This window comes from Pteropus vampyrus, unplaced genomic scaffold, assembly GCF_000151845.1.
Source record: "Pteropus vampyrus isolate Shadow unplaced genomic scaffold, Pvam_2.0 Scaffold276, whole genome shotgun sequence".
In the NCBI taxonomy this organism is placed as follows: domain Eukaryota; kingdom Metazoa; phylum Chordata; class Mammalia; order Chiroptera; family Pteropodidae; genus Pteropus; species Pteropus vampyrus.
The window spans coordinates 2,779,212-2,795,767 of NW_011889057.1; the positions used below are offsets into that span (position 1 = coordinate 2,779,212).

Sequence of the window (16,556 nt, forward strand, 5' to 3'; positions counted from 1 at the left end):
ATTCAGTAGAGAAAGGATAGTATTTTTAACAAATGCTGCTGGAACAATTGAATATCTATATACTAAGAAATGAACTTCGATCCATATCTCACACCATATACAAGAATTAACTCAAAATGAATCATTTATCTCAAGAAAATTGTTAAAGCATAACCTCAATCTAATAATGAGCAAACCAGATAGAATGAAACTGAGGGAAATTGTACAAAATAACTGGCATATACTCTTCAGGAAAGGCTGAACTGCTGTCCCAGACAGAAGAGACTAACAAGACATGACAAGTAGATGTAATGTGGGATCCTGGTTTGGATCCTGTACAAGAAAAAGGACATTGGTGGGATAATTGGTGATGTTTGAATAAGGTCTAGAAATTATTTAACAGTATTGTACCAGTGTTAATATCCTGGTTTCAATGATTGTATTATGGTTATGTAAGATGTTAACATTAGGGGAAATTGGGTGAAAGGTATATGGAATCCCATGTACTATTTTTGCAGATATAAAATTGTTTCAAAATAAAAATAATTTAATGGATTATGACTTAAATGCAAAACCTAAAATCATAAAACTTCCAGAAGAAAACATAGGGTAACATCTTTGTGACCTTGGGTTAGGCAAAGATTTCTTACATAGAACACCAAAAGCATGATTCTTAAAATAAAAACTTGATAAATTGGACATTTTCATGATTAAGAACTTCTGCTCTTTGAAAGACACTGTTAATAGAATGAGAAGACAAGCCACAGACTGGAAGAAAATATTTGTAAACCATATATCTGATAAAGAATTTGAATCCAGAATATATAAAGAACTTTCAGAATGACTCAATTTTTTAAAATGGGCAAGTGATTTGAACAGACACTTCACCAAAGAAGATATATGAATGGCAAATAAGCATGTGAAAAGATGCTCAATATCATTAGTCATTACAGAAATGCAAATTGAAACCACAATGGAATATCACTACATACCCATTAGACGGGCTATTTTCATAGCTCAGGAAGAGGAAGTGGAAGAGAAGAAATAAAGGAAACAGAAGGAGCTGGAGACGAATTGGGGAGAGTAACTTTTCAGAACTATGTAATCCAGGGTCTTATTTCCAGTATGCCAAGCGGTCACATGATGATGGTTTCCATTTCATTCAACATTTGTAGAGTACCTACAATAAATCACGGGGTCTGAAGGAACTCACAGTCAGGCAATGACAGATTGACATACGGAAGTAACTTTAATAATAAAAGTATGATTGTAATAAGTCCTATAAATGAGATGTAAAAGACATAATATGAGGACACAGACGGGGAAAACCTTCCTATCTGGAAAAGAAATTCGATGATGGGAGGAAATTGGGGAAGTCCTCCTCAGAATGGCGATTAACAACCTTCAGTAGGGGTTCAATAAATATTAGTGTCCTTCTTTCCTTCACATTATGACTCCAGTCTAACTTTCATTAAGTCACACCAAACCTCTCTGTTCCTGAACTGCATGACATTTCTTGCCACTGCGCTTTTTGCATCTGAAGTTCTCTTCTCCTAGAATGGAATGCCCTTTCCAGAATGTGCGAAAGGTGACATGAAATGGAGTTCGGGAGAATATAAAGCACATGGTAATAGCATAGATCAGGAGAATATAAAGCATACTGTTACATTAAGCGTACAAACTATGGAGGCTAGCCTCAGGCTCTTCATCTGCAAAAAGGAGCTAATAACAAGATTCATTTCATAAGATTGTTGAATAAATTAAAAGAACATTCCCACAAAGCTTTTAGCATCAGATCTGGCACAGAACGAGCGCTCAGGGAACGCAGTATTTGTAGGTGCGCAGTGTTCTTCTCCGATTGCCTCGCTCATGGCAGGAGCCATCCCTTGACCGCCCTGTCAATGCCAAAGCCGCCCAGCACGTCTCCCGCGCACCACGACGCCGCCTCCCATCCTCCAGACACTCGGGTTTACCAGACCCCGCCCAACGCTAGGTACCGGTTCACCGGGGCGCGCCCCGACCCTGCCTCGCCCTATTATTGGCTCTTGCAGATGCCTCTCATCCTAGGCCATTTCGGATTGGTTGGAATGGTGGTGAGGGGCGTGCGACGGAGAGCGTAGGAAGGGCGGGGACCCGGATGTGTGTGGTGGCGGCGGCCGAAGAGCTAGAGAGCGAGCTGAGAGGCCTATGGATGAGGAGGACGCGGCGGCCCCGGTAGGCGGAGATCGGGGGCGGTGTCCCAGAGGTCTCAGGTCGCCCTAGAGTCTGAGGCGAGAGGCGGGGGTCCTGGCCTGGGGCTCCGGGTTCATGGGCGGGGCCTTGCGCTCAGGTCTCTGGGGCTTACTCCCTCAGGACCCACGGCCGGGTGTGGGGCCTGGGGAGACTTGGCGTAGTCACACTGACAGCCTGGCCGCATTGCCCCCGGGTCTCGTCTGAGTGACCAGGCCGTGCCCAGGATGGAGGCGGGGCCTGCTGCGGCCGCCCCTGTCCGGTGTCATGGCTGTGGAGTTCTGGGCAATCACATGCCCCTAGGTCTGGGGCGCCAACATCTGCCTCTGGTCTATCCTGGCCGAGTGCCGGGAAGGCAGTCCTACCGCTGTCCTGCAGGTGCCTACCTTTCTAGTCACCTGGTTGGTGGCTTGTAGCTACTGCTAAAGGGTTTAGTACGCGCATTGGGCTTGAATTCAGCCCAGCCAAGGCTTACTAAGCACCTACTGTGTGCAGGGCACTGTCAGGCCTTGATGGGACCCCTGTATCAGGGTTTGGGGATGGAAAGAGAAAAGTAGCGCACCTTTTTCTCACTTCTGGCTCCCAGAAAAAATTCTTTCATTCATTCATATGTTAGCACCAGTTGGTGCTTTAAATACCAGGATGGAATCATCCTACTCTAAGTCTTCACTGCTACTATTTTAGTGGATGCCATCTCACATCTGGACTGGTGTGACAACCTCTTAATTGTTCGCCATTCTCGCTCTTATGATCAGTTCTTTAACCAACAGCCTAAATGATCTTTAAGACCAGACAGACCTTAACATCATGTCATTTCCTTGCTTAAAACCCTCAATAGGTTTCCCATCATACTTGGAATAAAATACAAACTCCTAACTATGGTCTATAGCAGTGGTCCTCAACCTTTTTGGCACCAGGGACCTGTGCTCCTTTGAGAATCTAATGCCTGACGAGCGGTGATGCTAGTGCTGAGGAGCGGCTGCCAATACAGATGAAGCTTCGTTTGCTTATCTGCTGCTCACCTCCTGCTGTGCTGCCCGGTTCCTAACAGGCCATGGACTGGTACCAGTCCACGGCCCTGGGAGTTGAGGACCCCTGGTCTTCGATCTGGCTCCTGCCTTCTCATCCTCTTGTACATTCTCTTTCACATTCCCTACACACCTGCCATACTGGCTTTTCTATTTCTCTACCATGCCAGCTCTCTTCTACCCCAAGACCTGTGTCCTGGCCGTCGCCTGTGCCTGGATTGCTCTTTCTGGGGCTTGTCACGTGCCTGGCTCCTTCTTAACTCAAATGTTACCTTCTCAGAGAGGCTTTCCTTAGATGGAGTTCACCCCGTATACTTTATCACCTCACTCTGCTTTTTTCCCCACTATCTAACATTCTCATGCGTTTTTATTTTCTGTCACACCTCAGACTAGAATGGAAGCCCTCTTAGAATGGAAGTCCCATCCATCTTCTTCACAGTGTATCCCTAGCACCTGGAACAGTACACATAGTGGGAGCTCAGTAAATGTTGAATGAAAGGACGAAGATGGGGATTGTTGTGGTCAATCTTGGCAACTAGCTTTAAGTCCAGTGCCTTCTCCACATTCTAGGTCAAACAGGCTGAGGTGCTTTGCTTAGGGCCCTGCTCCCTTTTTAAGCCCCTTTTGCCCACCTGCAGGTTTGTTCTCATGAACAAGATGGATGACCTCAACCTGCACTACCGGTTTCTGAATTGGCGCCGGCGGATCCGGGAGATTCGGGAGGTCCGGGCTTTCCGGTATCAGGAGAGGTTCAAACACATTCTTGTAGATGGAGACACTTTGAGGTGAGTTTAGGCGAGTGTTTTTACATTTTCCTTTCTGTGCTAGATCTTAGAGATGAAAAGGGGTTTTTTTCAGAGGCAGAGGACAGTCTACACTGCACTGGGAGGAGAATGTTGACCTTGAGGTTTTCCTTAGTGGTGTGTGCTGCTTCCCCCTGCATTCTCTTCTGCCTGTGTCTCTGGGTCACTGTCCTGGTCTGCATTGGAAGCAGTTATGTGAGAGACAGGAGACTGCTGAGGCCTCAAGAGTTGCCCAAGTAACTTTTTGAGAGGACTCCAGTGGGTCTGTGGAGTGTCTGGGTCTCCTGCCTACGTCTCAGGGTTGCCTTAGGTGAAGAGTGGCCATTTCAGAGGCAGTGGATTTTCTGTTTGGGGAGAGGCATTTATATAGAGCATCCTGCCCACCACCTTCCACAACCCTTTAGTTTGTGTGTGCGTTTATTTTCTCTCTTTTCTGGCTCGAACCCCTTCTTTGACTCCTTCTGAGCCTAACTCTCTCACAAAGTTGTCACTAAAGAGAGAAAGAAGTAGTGCTATTTAGCCTAGAGACAGGAAAACAGGCATGGGGACTGAATAACTGTCTTCCAGTCTACAAAGGACGTTGGTAGAGAGGATAAAGACCAGCCTCTCTCCAGTTCCTCTGAGGACAGAGCCAAAGGAAAAGGGCTGAAGCTGCAGCATCAAGGATTGAGATTAGACAGGAGTGTGAGACCCATAATAGGCAATTAAGAGAATCTCTGCTTTTTTTCCCCCTGGAAATGAAGAAGCCAGGCTTGCATTGGTCTGGTGTGGGTTGGCCCCTGACTGGAGGCAGCAGGAGGGGTGGGTGACCTCGAGTATCTTGTTATGGTGTCTGTGCAGATGTCCTGAAGTGTGGTCTAATGGATTCTCCTCTGTGCTGGCCTTGGCAGGGTGGTGGTTGGGGATCTTGAGGCCCTCCCCCCAACTGTTGGGCTAGGCTGCTAATGGAACTCCCCACTCATTCCTCCCTCAGTTACCATGGAAACTCCGGTGAAGTTGGCTGCTATGTGGCTTCTCGGCCCCTGACCAAGGACAGCAATTACTTTGAGGTGGGCAGAGCAGGGGGTGAGATCATTAAGCTCTAAGGAGTTTTTTAACTAGATTCATGATCTGGGCCTTTTAATTTTCCATCAGGGCTGTCCTGTTGGCTGGAAAAAGAGCGCAGGATGGCGCGGTGCCTGATCTGAGAGATAGGTGCCCTGGAGTCCTGTCACCCTGTCCCTTCTATTCTTCTGCCCCTCATCTAAGTAGACTTTGACCCACATCCCGGATTTTAACCTATGTCTTTTCCTATTCCCTAATCCAGGCATCTACTTCATCTCATACCTTGTTCCATCGATTGGAAATTATTTTCTAAGTAATCATGGTAAAATAGGCCCCCACTCTCCCAGTTTCCCTCTGAGTGCCCTGTCTTTCTCTGATTCCCATGTGTGTTGTCTCTTTGAGCCTCAGCCTTCTTTGATATCTAACTCCCATCCCCTGTACCCCCAGCAGTTCTCATTTCCCATCCCTGCTAACTGTGCCCTGCTCTTCTCCCTCCAGGTGTCTATTGTGGACAGTGGGGTCCGTGGCACCATTGCCGTGGGGCTGGTCCCTCAGTACTACAGCTTGGATCACCAGCCTGGCTGGTTGCCTGACTCTGTAGCCTACCATGCTGATGATGGCAAGTGAGTTGCCTCCTGTGAAACCTGACCTTCTTCCTCTGGATTCAGGAATCTTAGATATAAAGGACTGCCTCATAGTGACTTTTGTTATTCCTTCACCTATCTTGGGATATTTTTATAGACTTTTCTGATTAGGACAGAAAGGTGGCTTGATGGCTACACTTAGAAGTTTGCAGACTTAGAGGGAAGGGTGGGACTCACACCAGGACATAGGTAGATTCCATCACAGAGCGACTGGGAGCAGTGAGATGTGGCCTCAGCTATTGACACTGGGGAGAAGTCGGGAGGCCTGGCTTGGGTCATGTGTCTGTGCTGCTCTGTCCACAGGCTGTACAATGGCCGAGCCAAGGGCCGCCAGTTTGGGTCAAAGTGCAACTCCGGGGACCGGATTGGCTGTGGCATTGAGCCTGTGTCCTTTGATGTGCAAACTGCTCAGATCTTCTTCACTAAAAATGGGAAGCGGGTAAGTGGAAAATCCCAAGTAGGATTTAAACAGCTTGAAGCTGTTTAAGAATTTGTGGGAGTGATAAGAGTCTGCTGGATGAGGCTTGCCCAGGGACCCACGGGCTTAGTTCCCATCTCCTTCAGTCCAGCGTCAAGTTCTTCTGAAGTCTCTTGTGTGTAGGAGAATGCACTTCCCCTACCCAGGGGAAGCTGGGACATTATCCATATGACAAATGCAGAGGGGCAGTTAGTACAGTGGAGGATGAGCAAAAGTTCTGGGTGACAGAATTGGATGATTTGGGGGAGGATTTTGAGCAGGAAGAAAAGAGATTGTGGCCTGGCTGTATAAGCTGGAGGTCTTCTCTGATTTTCCACTAGAATATTTTCGAGGATGTGTCCTTTTGTGTTTTCTTTTCCTTGTTTCACTTCTCCTTCCATGTTTAGGGAGAGACTAGTAGTGGAGAAGAGATGAGATAAAAACCCATGGAGAGAGCCACACGGCTTCTTTCTTTTCCTACCCAGCACCATTTCCTACCCTGGGAAAACTGCTTCCTCAGGCCTTGGCCGAGAGGTCCTACTCCCTCAGTGTCTAGGCCTCAGTACTTTCCTGCTCCACTGCACACTCCCTCATACCAAAAGTATTTGGCAGCAAGTTGAGAGACCTGTGTTTGCCTTCTAGCTCTCTGGATACCTTACTTGGCCAGGAGTATTTAACAGCTTTTAGAATTTTTCTATACCTCTGTTTTACTGTCTGTCAGTGTGTGTGATTATTATTTATTGCATCATCATGTCAAAAGAACCCTGTGAGAATTAAATGAGCTATGGAAAAGTGAGTTAGAAGTCAGCTCCTTCCTTCCCTCCACTGCAGGTGGGCTCCACCATCATGCCCATGTCCCCAGATGGGCTGTTCCCAGCAGTGGGCATGCACTCCCTGGGTGAGGAGGTACGGCTGCATCTCAATGCTGAGCTGGGCCGTGAGGATGACAGTGTCATGATGGTGGACAGTTATGAGGATGAATGGGGCCGGCTGCATGATGTCAGAGTCTGTGGAACTGTAAGTAAGGGGCAGTGGGGCAGTAGTGGGTTGGGTAGGGAGGGCTGGGCAGAACACCTGTGGACCACATAAGCTTGGCTGAATTGCTTAGAATTGGAGGTGAGGACAATGTCGTTTTTAGGGTTTAGGGAAATGGGAATTTTGGCAGAGTAGCCCGTGGCCTTGAAATGATTCTTTGAGTCCTCATCTGTTTTCTCCTTTGTGCTGATTCTCTTTCTTCCCTTGCCCTTCATTTGAGAGCTTTACTATTAGAACAGATAGTAGTTCTCCTTTGCCTTTTTTGCTTCCTTCAGCACCTGGTGTCCTCTGCTGCCCCGCACACCTGTCTTTGAGAGGCTGGAGCAGATTGGGAGGCAGGATGCCCAGATGCCCCTTTAGGCTTGATTTCAGCTTAGCTGGCCCAGGTTTTCCATTCACCATGCTGTGGGGCAGGTGTGGTCACAAGTGCCACGCATGTGGGGGAAGGTTCTTTGAGATCTTTGTTGAGTAAGCATCAATGTTAATCTCTTCTGTATTACCCCTACATTTTATAGAGGATGAGAATAGAGGCACATAAAGATTCAGTGAGAATCCTTGACCCTCCCAAATTGGCTGTTTTGTACATCTTATTGTCATACCTTCTTTAATCTTTCCCTGGACCGTAAACTTTCTTGGCAACCCTATGGACCTTGAGAGAGGAAAATTTTTCATATCTCCCCTCTGCACCTCATGCTCAGTTGGGAGTGAAGGGATGCTGAATCAGGGGTCTTGCCCTGACCTTTAGTGGGCTGCCCAGGCCTCCCACTTTGAATTGTCCCTCTGCTGCCCTCTTGTACAGGGCTCAGCCTTTTCTCCACCCTCTGGCCGTCTCACTCCAATCCAGGCTGTTTTCAGCTTAGTCTTTCATAGCAAAACAGAAGCAGTGGGGGGTGGGAGTGGATTATGAGGGAGCGCCCCCCATCCCCCTTCTGGAGTTCAAGGTGAGTCAAACTCAAGGAAAACAGCAGACAGTGTGCCCTCCTGCTCCTAACTCTCTGCACCCTCTCCTGACACAAGGGTCTATGAACTGCAGTGGCTAAGAGCCAGGATGCTTTAGATGCCCACTCCTTGACCCTTATCTCTTCTCTTTCTTTTCACTTTCCACCATCATTTTGACAACATCTGCAGAGTTGAACTTGGGACTAAGCCAGGGCTATGTTCCAGCTCTCATCCCTGACCTCTCCTCAAGAGTGTTTTCCTGGCATCCTTTCCGTGCCTGGACCTGTCCCCACTCTGCTCCCAGCCCCTCCCAGGCAATCTTTTCTAATTGATGCAGAATCCTGTATACATTTATAAATAGCCTTCCTTCCTCTCTGCCCTCTCCCCCACCCCATGCCCTCAGGCCATGCATTGAAGAATTTTTTTTCTTTCTTAGACATAAGCTGTTGACTTTGCTTATCTCTCAGACCCTCACCATAGCTTGCAATAGCTGGCAAGGTGGGCACAATACTCCCTGAACACTCTTCTCTGGGGCAGACTTGGACATGTGCTTCCTGAGGGACATATGCCTTCTATTCTTGCCAACTATCCCATCTTTCAAATGAGGGTGTCTCACCCAGTTTCTTCCATCCCTGTGGTCTCCTATCCCCATTTGTTTCTTGACCTCCCTCTTGTGACCATGCACTGTATTTCTGACCCAGCCATCAGGGTTGTGTTAGCCTGGAGGAGCCTGGGAGAGGTCATTTGGGCCATGCCTGTGCCTCCTAGTTCTATGTCTAGCACAGCTGATTCTCCTCTTTGCCCTTCTAGTTTTTTCCATTCCCCTGTGTGGGGGACCTTTACCTGAGACCTCAGACCTCTGCTGTTGTTGAAGCCTTTTTCTCCTGCCCTGGGTGATGTTCCCAGGAGAGCACTCTTTAGAACCATAAAGGTTTGGGAGAGGCTTTGGTGCCATCCAGTGCAGGGTTTCTCAGTTCAACGGCTGTGGCCATTTTAGGTGAGACAGTTCCTTGATGGGCAGGATGTTTAGCATCCTTTCTCCCAGACATAGGATGCTAGTACCCTCTCCCCTAATCAGTGTGACAACCACACATTCCCAACTATCCTCTTGTTGTACTGTTGATGAAAAAACAACCCCAGAGAAAAGTGAAGAGACTTGCTGAAATGTCAAAAAGTGAATTAGTAGCAGAACTAAACCCAGATATTCATTCTTTGACCCCTACCTACTGCCTTTCTATTGTCTAATTTGTGCTGTTACCTTCTACCTAAGCCTGTTCTCCTGTAGCCAGTCATCTCCCCTCTTCCTGCCCCCTTCTCCTAAGATGAATCCAGAGTTCCTGGGCTTCAGTTCCCACTTTCCTGGGATTCTCCTGTCTAGTTTCTTCAGCCAAGGCCCTTCTAGGTGAGTTTATTTGGCTGCCTGGGAATTCTTTTACTCCTAGTCCTTTCTCTCAGTTTTGGAGTCTCAATTATCCTATCTTCTCTCCTCCCCACTGGTTCTTCCCATAAAGAAGAGCAAATTCAATTCTTGACCCTTTTTTTTCCCCTCCAACATTTTATTATAAAAAATTCCAAATATACAGAAGAGTTGAAAAAAATAGTACAGTGAACATCCATATACCCACTACCGAGATTCAACAGTTGTTAATTTTTAGTCATGTTTGTTTAATCTAAGTATCTATATATCAACATACCTGGTTCCTTCTTGAGTGGGATTCCTCCCCTGCTTCCTGTGGCCTCAGTTTCCCCTCCTAAAGAGTTCTCCCTCCCAAGTGCTCTAAGGGTGTTGAAGAATTCTTGTTGCTCAGGAATGGGAGTGTTGCCCCTCACCTCATCCCTGCCCCCAGGCCTTGCAAAGTGAGGTAATGAGAGGAGGGTGGGGGGTAGTCAGTAAAGCTGGGGGATTAGACTCATTCTGTCTTTGTTTCATGTTCATAGCTCCTCTGACAACTCCTTAGTGACAGGGTAACAGCTTTAGTACACAAAGCGGGGTGAATGAGGCCTCACCCTCCCAGGGGTCCTCCACGGACCCAACCCAGGAGGAGACCATGTTGGGGCCTGAGCTGGCTGGTGAGGTGCATGTTCTTGGTTCCTGTTTCAGCTGTTTTAGGCCCTCGGGGCACTGAGCCCTTCCTTGCTCTTGTCAAGAAGGATTAGGGTCTTTGTTGGCTCGAGGAGAAGGGCGGATACCAACAGGAGAGCAGAAGCTGAGAAGGTGCTACTGGTACAAGGAGAGGGTGCGGTGCAGTAGGATCCTTGCACTCTGGTCTGGAGCCTCTACTCTGTGGCATCGAGTCCACCTGTTTGGCCTCAAGGCTCTGCTAAGGAGTTGACACTCACTTCATTTAGTCGTCTCACCTATTTTTAGACATGCAGGTAGTAGTATCCTGATTTTACTGGTGAAGAAATAGGCTTAAAGAAATGAAAGTCACTAGCTCAAGGTTAGTGGCTAGTAAGTAATCGGAGTTAGGATTTGAACTCTGGTCTGTTTGATTCTCTTTCAGACTTGGCATCTGAGGCACCAGCATCAAGCTTCTAGCAATTCACTCTCTTCTCCTGTAGTTTCCTAACAGCCCTAGTCTAAGGAGGGGAGGAGTAGACTCAAACAAGGATCTGTCAGGGAGGCCAGACTTTCCCCCACCTCACCCCTCTGAGAAAGCTCTGAAGGGATTGAGAGGACTTTGCTCATGAGCAGGAGAGCAGATCCAAGAGGATCAGATGAATTGGGATAGCTTCTACCCTGAGGGGTGGGTGGTTCCTCTCTTGAAGAGGGCAAGATATACAAGGATCTAGTCTTCCAGGCCAGCGGTAGTCATAACTGCTCCATGGAGTGGAGAGTGGGTTTTAGAGTCCCATGTTAGTGTGTCATTTTCCTGGCCTTTTAGTTTAAGGAAGCATCCCCACCCTATTTATAGACAAAACTGCAACTCTGCCTTCCTCGGGGCTGAGGTAGAAGGAACGGTTGGGCGGGTTTTTCCCAAGGATCAGGGTCTGGATCTGCTCTCTTGGCTCTGGAAGTGGAAAACACTGTGTTTCCTATGCCGAGGCCAGTTGGATGGAGTGTAAGGGCAGCTGTGAGATCCCCCACCCAGTTCTGCAATGCTGGGTGGGCTGGGGGCTGCTCAGTCTGGATGGAGTGAAAGCTCATTAATGTGCATCAAGCCGCACCCCTCCTGGCTTGTGGGGAGAGATGCAGAGGACGAACCCAGGCCGAGCAGAGAACACGCAGAGAACCATAAACACAATTCAAATAGTGTGGCCCTTAATAAGGACACAGAAATTCAGGTGATGCAGCAGATCCCTCTCTGATGAAAGACAGCAGTGTGATATACTGGAGAAGACTGGGCTAGGAGTGTAAATAGAAAAGAGCCAATGTAACCTGAGATGTGTAAGGCTCTGGCTGTATGGATGAGAGAAGAGCCAGCCTGGGCATGGATTTAGGTGGTCTCCCTTAAGTCTCTGGCTTTTCCCCTGAACCATCCCCCCACGCCACCTCCAGTTCTCTTGGGTGAGGTGGGGAGGATGGAATTGAGGTGGCAGGCCTTAGGGGATCCAGAGCTGAGAAGGGGACCTTCTGTCCTCTCTGAAGAGGGTAGTGAGGAAGCAGGACTTGCTTTTGCTAAAAGCACAGAGACTTCCATGCTGGTCGGTGCAGGCAAGCATAATTCCTTTCCTGTTCAGGCAGGAGCTCTTTGCTGGATGAGAGGCCAGCACCCTAAGGCTTGCCTGGGAGAAGTGGAGAAGGTCCCCAGGGAATGTATTTTCTTCAGGGCTAGAAGAGTGAGAAGGTAGAAGAAAATCTTGAGGGGCACTTTGGCTAATTAAAAAAGGATTATGGAATCCCAGGTGATGCTGAGGGTGAGGGAAAGAAAGGATGGGGTTGAGTCATAGGCCAACTATAACCATGACAACTGATAAATAAATCCTCCCAGATTGGGGGTTGCTGCCTCATCATGCCCAGGCAGGACCATCGTTGGACTGAAGAGCTCCAAGAGCCCATCAGTCATCTCCCCTTTCTTCCCCCTTCACACCTCTGCTCCAACTTGAAAGAGTCATGAGGGGCCAGGAACAGGAAAGCTTGCCTTCCTAGTTTTGTTCTGCCTGCTCCCCTCCCTCACATTAAATGAAGGAGTAGAGCTGACCCTTCTGGGTTTCCTGGCTCCCCTCAGCACCTCTCTGATCCAGCTATGAACATCTCTGTTCAAAGCCAAGTAAAACAAAGATCCTGAGAAATTATGTAGGTCCCATTCCAGACCGAATTGGCTTCTGAGTTTATCTCCCCTCCCTAAAACATCTGGAGTTGGTACCTAATCTATCCCTATTAGGCCTCCTGTGAAAGTCGACAGGTTTCCTCTCAGCCTAATCTTCACTTTTCCTTTTCTCTGTGTTCGGGGGACCCTGGAAGGACCTTTCCCAGCAGAGTTAGGTCCAGGGAAGTGATGACGTAGCCTAGAGACCCCGAATGTGGTTCCTGGCATTCTGCCATCTGGATTGCTGTGCTGCTCTCCCCATTCCCTAAAAGCAAGGAGAAGGGCTTTGGCTCAGTAGGCAGGTGGGTACAGCATTCAGTAAAGAGCTCAGCCCTCTTGCTTATGCTACCAGCTTCGCTATCCCCACCCCATCTCTGTTCTCCCTGTGCTTGCCTAGAACATTGAGGCCACACTGTATCTCTAGGATCCTTTCCCTTTTATCCAGGGTTTTTTGTCAGACCCAGGAAACTGGTCCTCAGACTGCCTTGGGACCAGGTTTCCAGGGCGGGTGTCAGCCTGTTCCCTATCTCCCTGCACTTCCCCCACAGCTGCTGGAGTACTTGGGCAAGGGCAAAAGCATCGTTGATGTGGGGCTGGCCCAGGCCCGGCACCCACTGAGCACCCGTAGCCACTACTTCGAGGTGGAGATCGTGGACCCGGGAGAGAAATGCTACATCGCCTTGGGGCTGGCCCGGAAGGTGGGCACTATTTTTGCCTGTAGAGCTGCTTAACTCAGGGGCTGTTGGGATGGGGCTGGGAGTTCTCGAGGAAATCAGGGGCCAGGTTGTTGAGGGAGGGTCTTAACTTGAGACAGAACAGGGTTTTGTGTGTGTGCCGTGTAAGGGTACAGACCCCAAGTGACCTAGGACCTGAATATCGTGACTGCACCACACACACTGAGACCTGGATGTGCGGTGGTGGCAGCCAGCTGGGAAAGCCAAAAACCTTTCTCATCTTCCTTGCTTTCTCTTCAATCTCAAGTGTCCGAAATGGGTGAGGCTGCGGGGTGGTGAGCAGCCTTCTGGTTGTAGCCTATTCCAGAAGATTGAAGGTTCAGACACTGCTCTCTCTTGTTTTCTTTTGTGTGTGGCACCATAGATTTTTTTTTTTTTTCTTGTTGCAGGATTATCCCAAGAACAGGCACCCTGGCTGGAGTAGAGGGTCTGTAGCCTATCATGCAGGTGAGCAGGGGCTGTCCTGGGGAAGCTGGGGTTTTGGGAGATATAGAGGTATAGGGATATTTATTTTCCTGACCCCTCACAAGTGGCCTGTCTCCAGTATCTGGCTGGAGAGACTCCCCTGCTGCCATCTGCTTGCCTTCCCAAGCTGCTAGTGCTTTCTCCTCATCTGTGTTTTTCCTCCCAGCTCTAAAAGCCAGGGGAGCAGAGCAGGGGCGGGGGATCAGGGCCCAAACTGGACATTCCAGGCCTCTGAGTTGGCTCCCTCTGCGCCCTTCCTGCAGATTCTGCATTTTCTTTTTTTGGTCTGCTTGATTTCCTTTGGGGCTTTCTTTAGAAAGGCCAATCTGTGAGCTCCTGGTCCCACTTCTCTTCCCCTCCCCAGGCCGTTTCCTCTCTCTGACCAGCTCCCTGAGTTTCCCCCTTAGCCCCTAGAGTGGACAGACATTAAGACTTTTTTTTTTTTTTTTTTTATCTAGTGCATCTCTACATCTTTGTTTCACCTTCCTTCCTCCCTTCCTCAGGGCCAGGGAGGGAGGAAAGGATAGGTAAGGTAGCATTAACTTTAAGCAGGGGTCGCTCTGAGAATGTAGAGTATCAGCCTCTCCTTCACTGTGTGTCTTCTCCCCTCCAACAGATGATGGGAAGATCTTCCATGGCAGTGGAGTGGGGGACCCCTTTGGGCCACGCTGTTACAAAGGGGACATTATGGGCTGTGGAATCATGTTCCCCCGGGACTACATTCTGGACAGTGAGGGTGAGTGGGATGAGGGTGGCCAACCAGGCTGGTTGGGCAGAGGGAGGGGGCAGTACCACAGGTGCTTAGGTTTCCTGGCCTCCTAGGTGACAGTGATGACAGTTGTGACACAGTAATACTGTCCCCGACTGCTCGAGCTGTGCGGAACGTCCGGAATGTCATGTACCTGCACCAGGAAGGCGAAGAGGAAGAGGAGGAAGAGGAAGAGGAAGAAGATGGGGAAGAGATAGAGCAGGAGCATGAGGGCAAGAAGGTGGTGGTGAGTGTGGAGGGGTTAGGGTTGGACTAGGGTTCTTGGGCCTAGGCAAGGCTGGCGTTAGTAGAAATAGAAAATGGAGCCAGAAGAGGGAAAGGGCTGGCACTGCTGTAGGCGTGTTCCTGTTCTGAGGTAACAGGAGCGCTGCTGGGTTGGGGAGACTGGTTGAAAGACTGGTTTCCAGCCTCAGGACGCCCTCTTGTGGTCACTCCTTGCATTACCCCAAATCTCTCCACAAAAAGTGCTGAGAGTTGGGAGTGAGTGGGGTTCAGGCCTGTGCAGCTCCAGCATCCTCAGAGAAGAGGCCAGAGCTGCCTGCTCCACTCTTCTTCCCACTTTTACCCACCAGGTTTTCTTTACTCGGAATGGCAAGATCATTGGGAAGAAGGATGCTGTTGTACCCTCTGGAGGCTTCTTCCCCACAATTGGAATGCTGAGCTGTGGGGAGAAAGTCAAAGTGGACCTGCACCCCTTGAGTGGCTAGGGACTTCTCCCCTATATCTTCCCGTCTCCCTCTTCTCCCCCTTTACAGGACCAGGTACCCAGTTCCTAACTTCTCTGAAGATTTGTTTACCTGGCAGGCCCCAGGGGTATATAGTCACTCCATCTCAACCAAATCAGGCCCCTGCCAAGCTCTTTTGTGCCCATGTTTCTGACCTGGTGCCGCCCCTGTCATCTGTCCCTGGGCCTGAGTTCCTGGTTGGACAGGAATAGGCCCACAGAATGGTGGTATTGTATTGGTGGGTCCCACTTGCTTTGGTAAGTGGGCTCCACATACCCCTTTTCCCACTGGCCCATGTGAGTGGAGAGGAGTGAGCACCCTGTCTCAGCTGCTATTTGGGCCTGAGGCTTTACAGAGGATGGAATAGAGACAGCCCCTGTCCTGTTTGCCACAGTATTTCTCTTTGCATTTTCTTTTTTGTTCTCTCTTCTCGTTGTGTGAACCAGTTGCTGCTGTCATTCTCCCTGGCTGGGCTAGGGGGTTCTCTTGGGCTTTCTCTCCTTCCACTGACTACTGTCCCAAGAAGACTGCTCTAGGGTTTCTGTTCTTTGTCCTGAGAGCTGGCTTTCTCTCTCACCACCTGTCCAGGCACCATAGTCCCATGGAGAATCTGTGTCTCTGGCTCCCCTAGTTAGACACACGTAAGTGGGTGCCCATTATGTGTTTAATGGCTTGAGAGAGGAGCTGTCAGGTGCTGGGTCGTGGGGACTGGGGTCTTAGTTTCTATCTCTGCCTTTCCATTCTCGGTCTACCCATGGCACGCTTGTCTCTTGTTCTCTGGGATGCAAGCTGAGACTCCAGAGCATGTCTCTCCTGCCTTGGAGAGGGCAAGACCCCAGAGTCCTCGCCAAGTGTCCCAGAGGGCAACTTGGCCCCTCACTCCCCTTTCTGCCCTACCCCATCTCCCAGCTTGCTGCCTGTGCCAGTTGCCTGTTTTGCTTCAGTGTTTGATTCTAGCACTTAACATGTGTCTTCCCTGACCAAGCCTTCCTGTTTCCTACCCCCTTGACCCCTGACCGCCTCCGCATACAGTGTCTTCTCCTGGGAGGAAGAGGGAGCAGGAGCTGATGGCCTTGGTTTGCACAGAGCGGGTAGGGCTTTGGGGAAAGGGGGAGCTGTTGTGCTGCTGGGGCCTCACCTTGGGCCCTCCCTTCAGGCCCTGCACTATGATGTATGAAATGTATGTACAGACAGATGTTTATACAGCCAATAAAGATGGAGTTTCTGTATTTATCAGCATGGCAGGGGCACAGGAGTCCTTTATCAGTATGTAGGGCTAGGGACATGGCTGGAAGTGGGGTCATCTTGCTCACTGGGACATGTGGACCCATGTGAGCTCAAAGATGGGGACTGCATATGTCCCATGGACCTGGTGTCGGGCCTGGAATGCCCCCAGAAAGCACAGGTGTGCCCCTGGGAAGCAGGCTTTGCCCTTCCTGTGAACATGCACAACTC

At 49.3% G+C, this 16,556-nt stretch overlaps 1 protein-coding gene across 1 annotated transcript; it reads left to right on the forward strand.

Annotated features, from left to right (window-relative positions):
* Window positions 1–2,054: 2,054 nt before the first annotated feature.
* SPRYD3 (SPRY domain containing 3) lies at window positions 2,055–16,340 on the forward strand. Its single transcript, XM_011375849.2, has 11 exons — window positions 2,055–2,193; window positions 3,875–4,021; window positions 5,013–5,088; window positions 5,582–5,706; window positions 6,031–6,166; window positions 7,016–7,201; window positions 12,957–13,106; window positions 13,532–13,589; window positions 14,224–14,343; window positions 14,430–14,602; window positions 14,949–16,340. Exons 1-11 carry the CDS (start codon window positions 2,117–2,119, stop codon window positions 15,081–15,083), a joined length of 1,383 nt encoding a protein of 460 aa, XP_011374151.1. The 5' UTR covers window positions 2,055–2,116; the 3' UTR covers window positions 15,084–16,340.
* Window positions 16,341–16,556: the final 216 nt, after the last annotated feature.

Coding starts and splice junctions, on each gene's coding strand:
- SPRYD3 (XM_011375849.2), top strand. CDS start 2,117: ATGTGTGTGGTGGCGGCGGCCGAAGAGCTAGAGAGCGAGCTGAGAGGC. Junction 7,202..12,956: donor ATGTCAGAGTCTGTGGAACT/GTAAGTAAGGGG, acceptor CTTCCCCCACAG/CTGCTGGAGTACTTGGGCAA. Junction 14,603..14,948: donor ATGAGGGCAAGAAGGTGGTG/GTGAGTGTGGAG, acceptor TTTACCCACCAG/GTTTTCTTTACTCGGAATGG.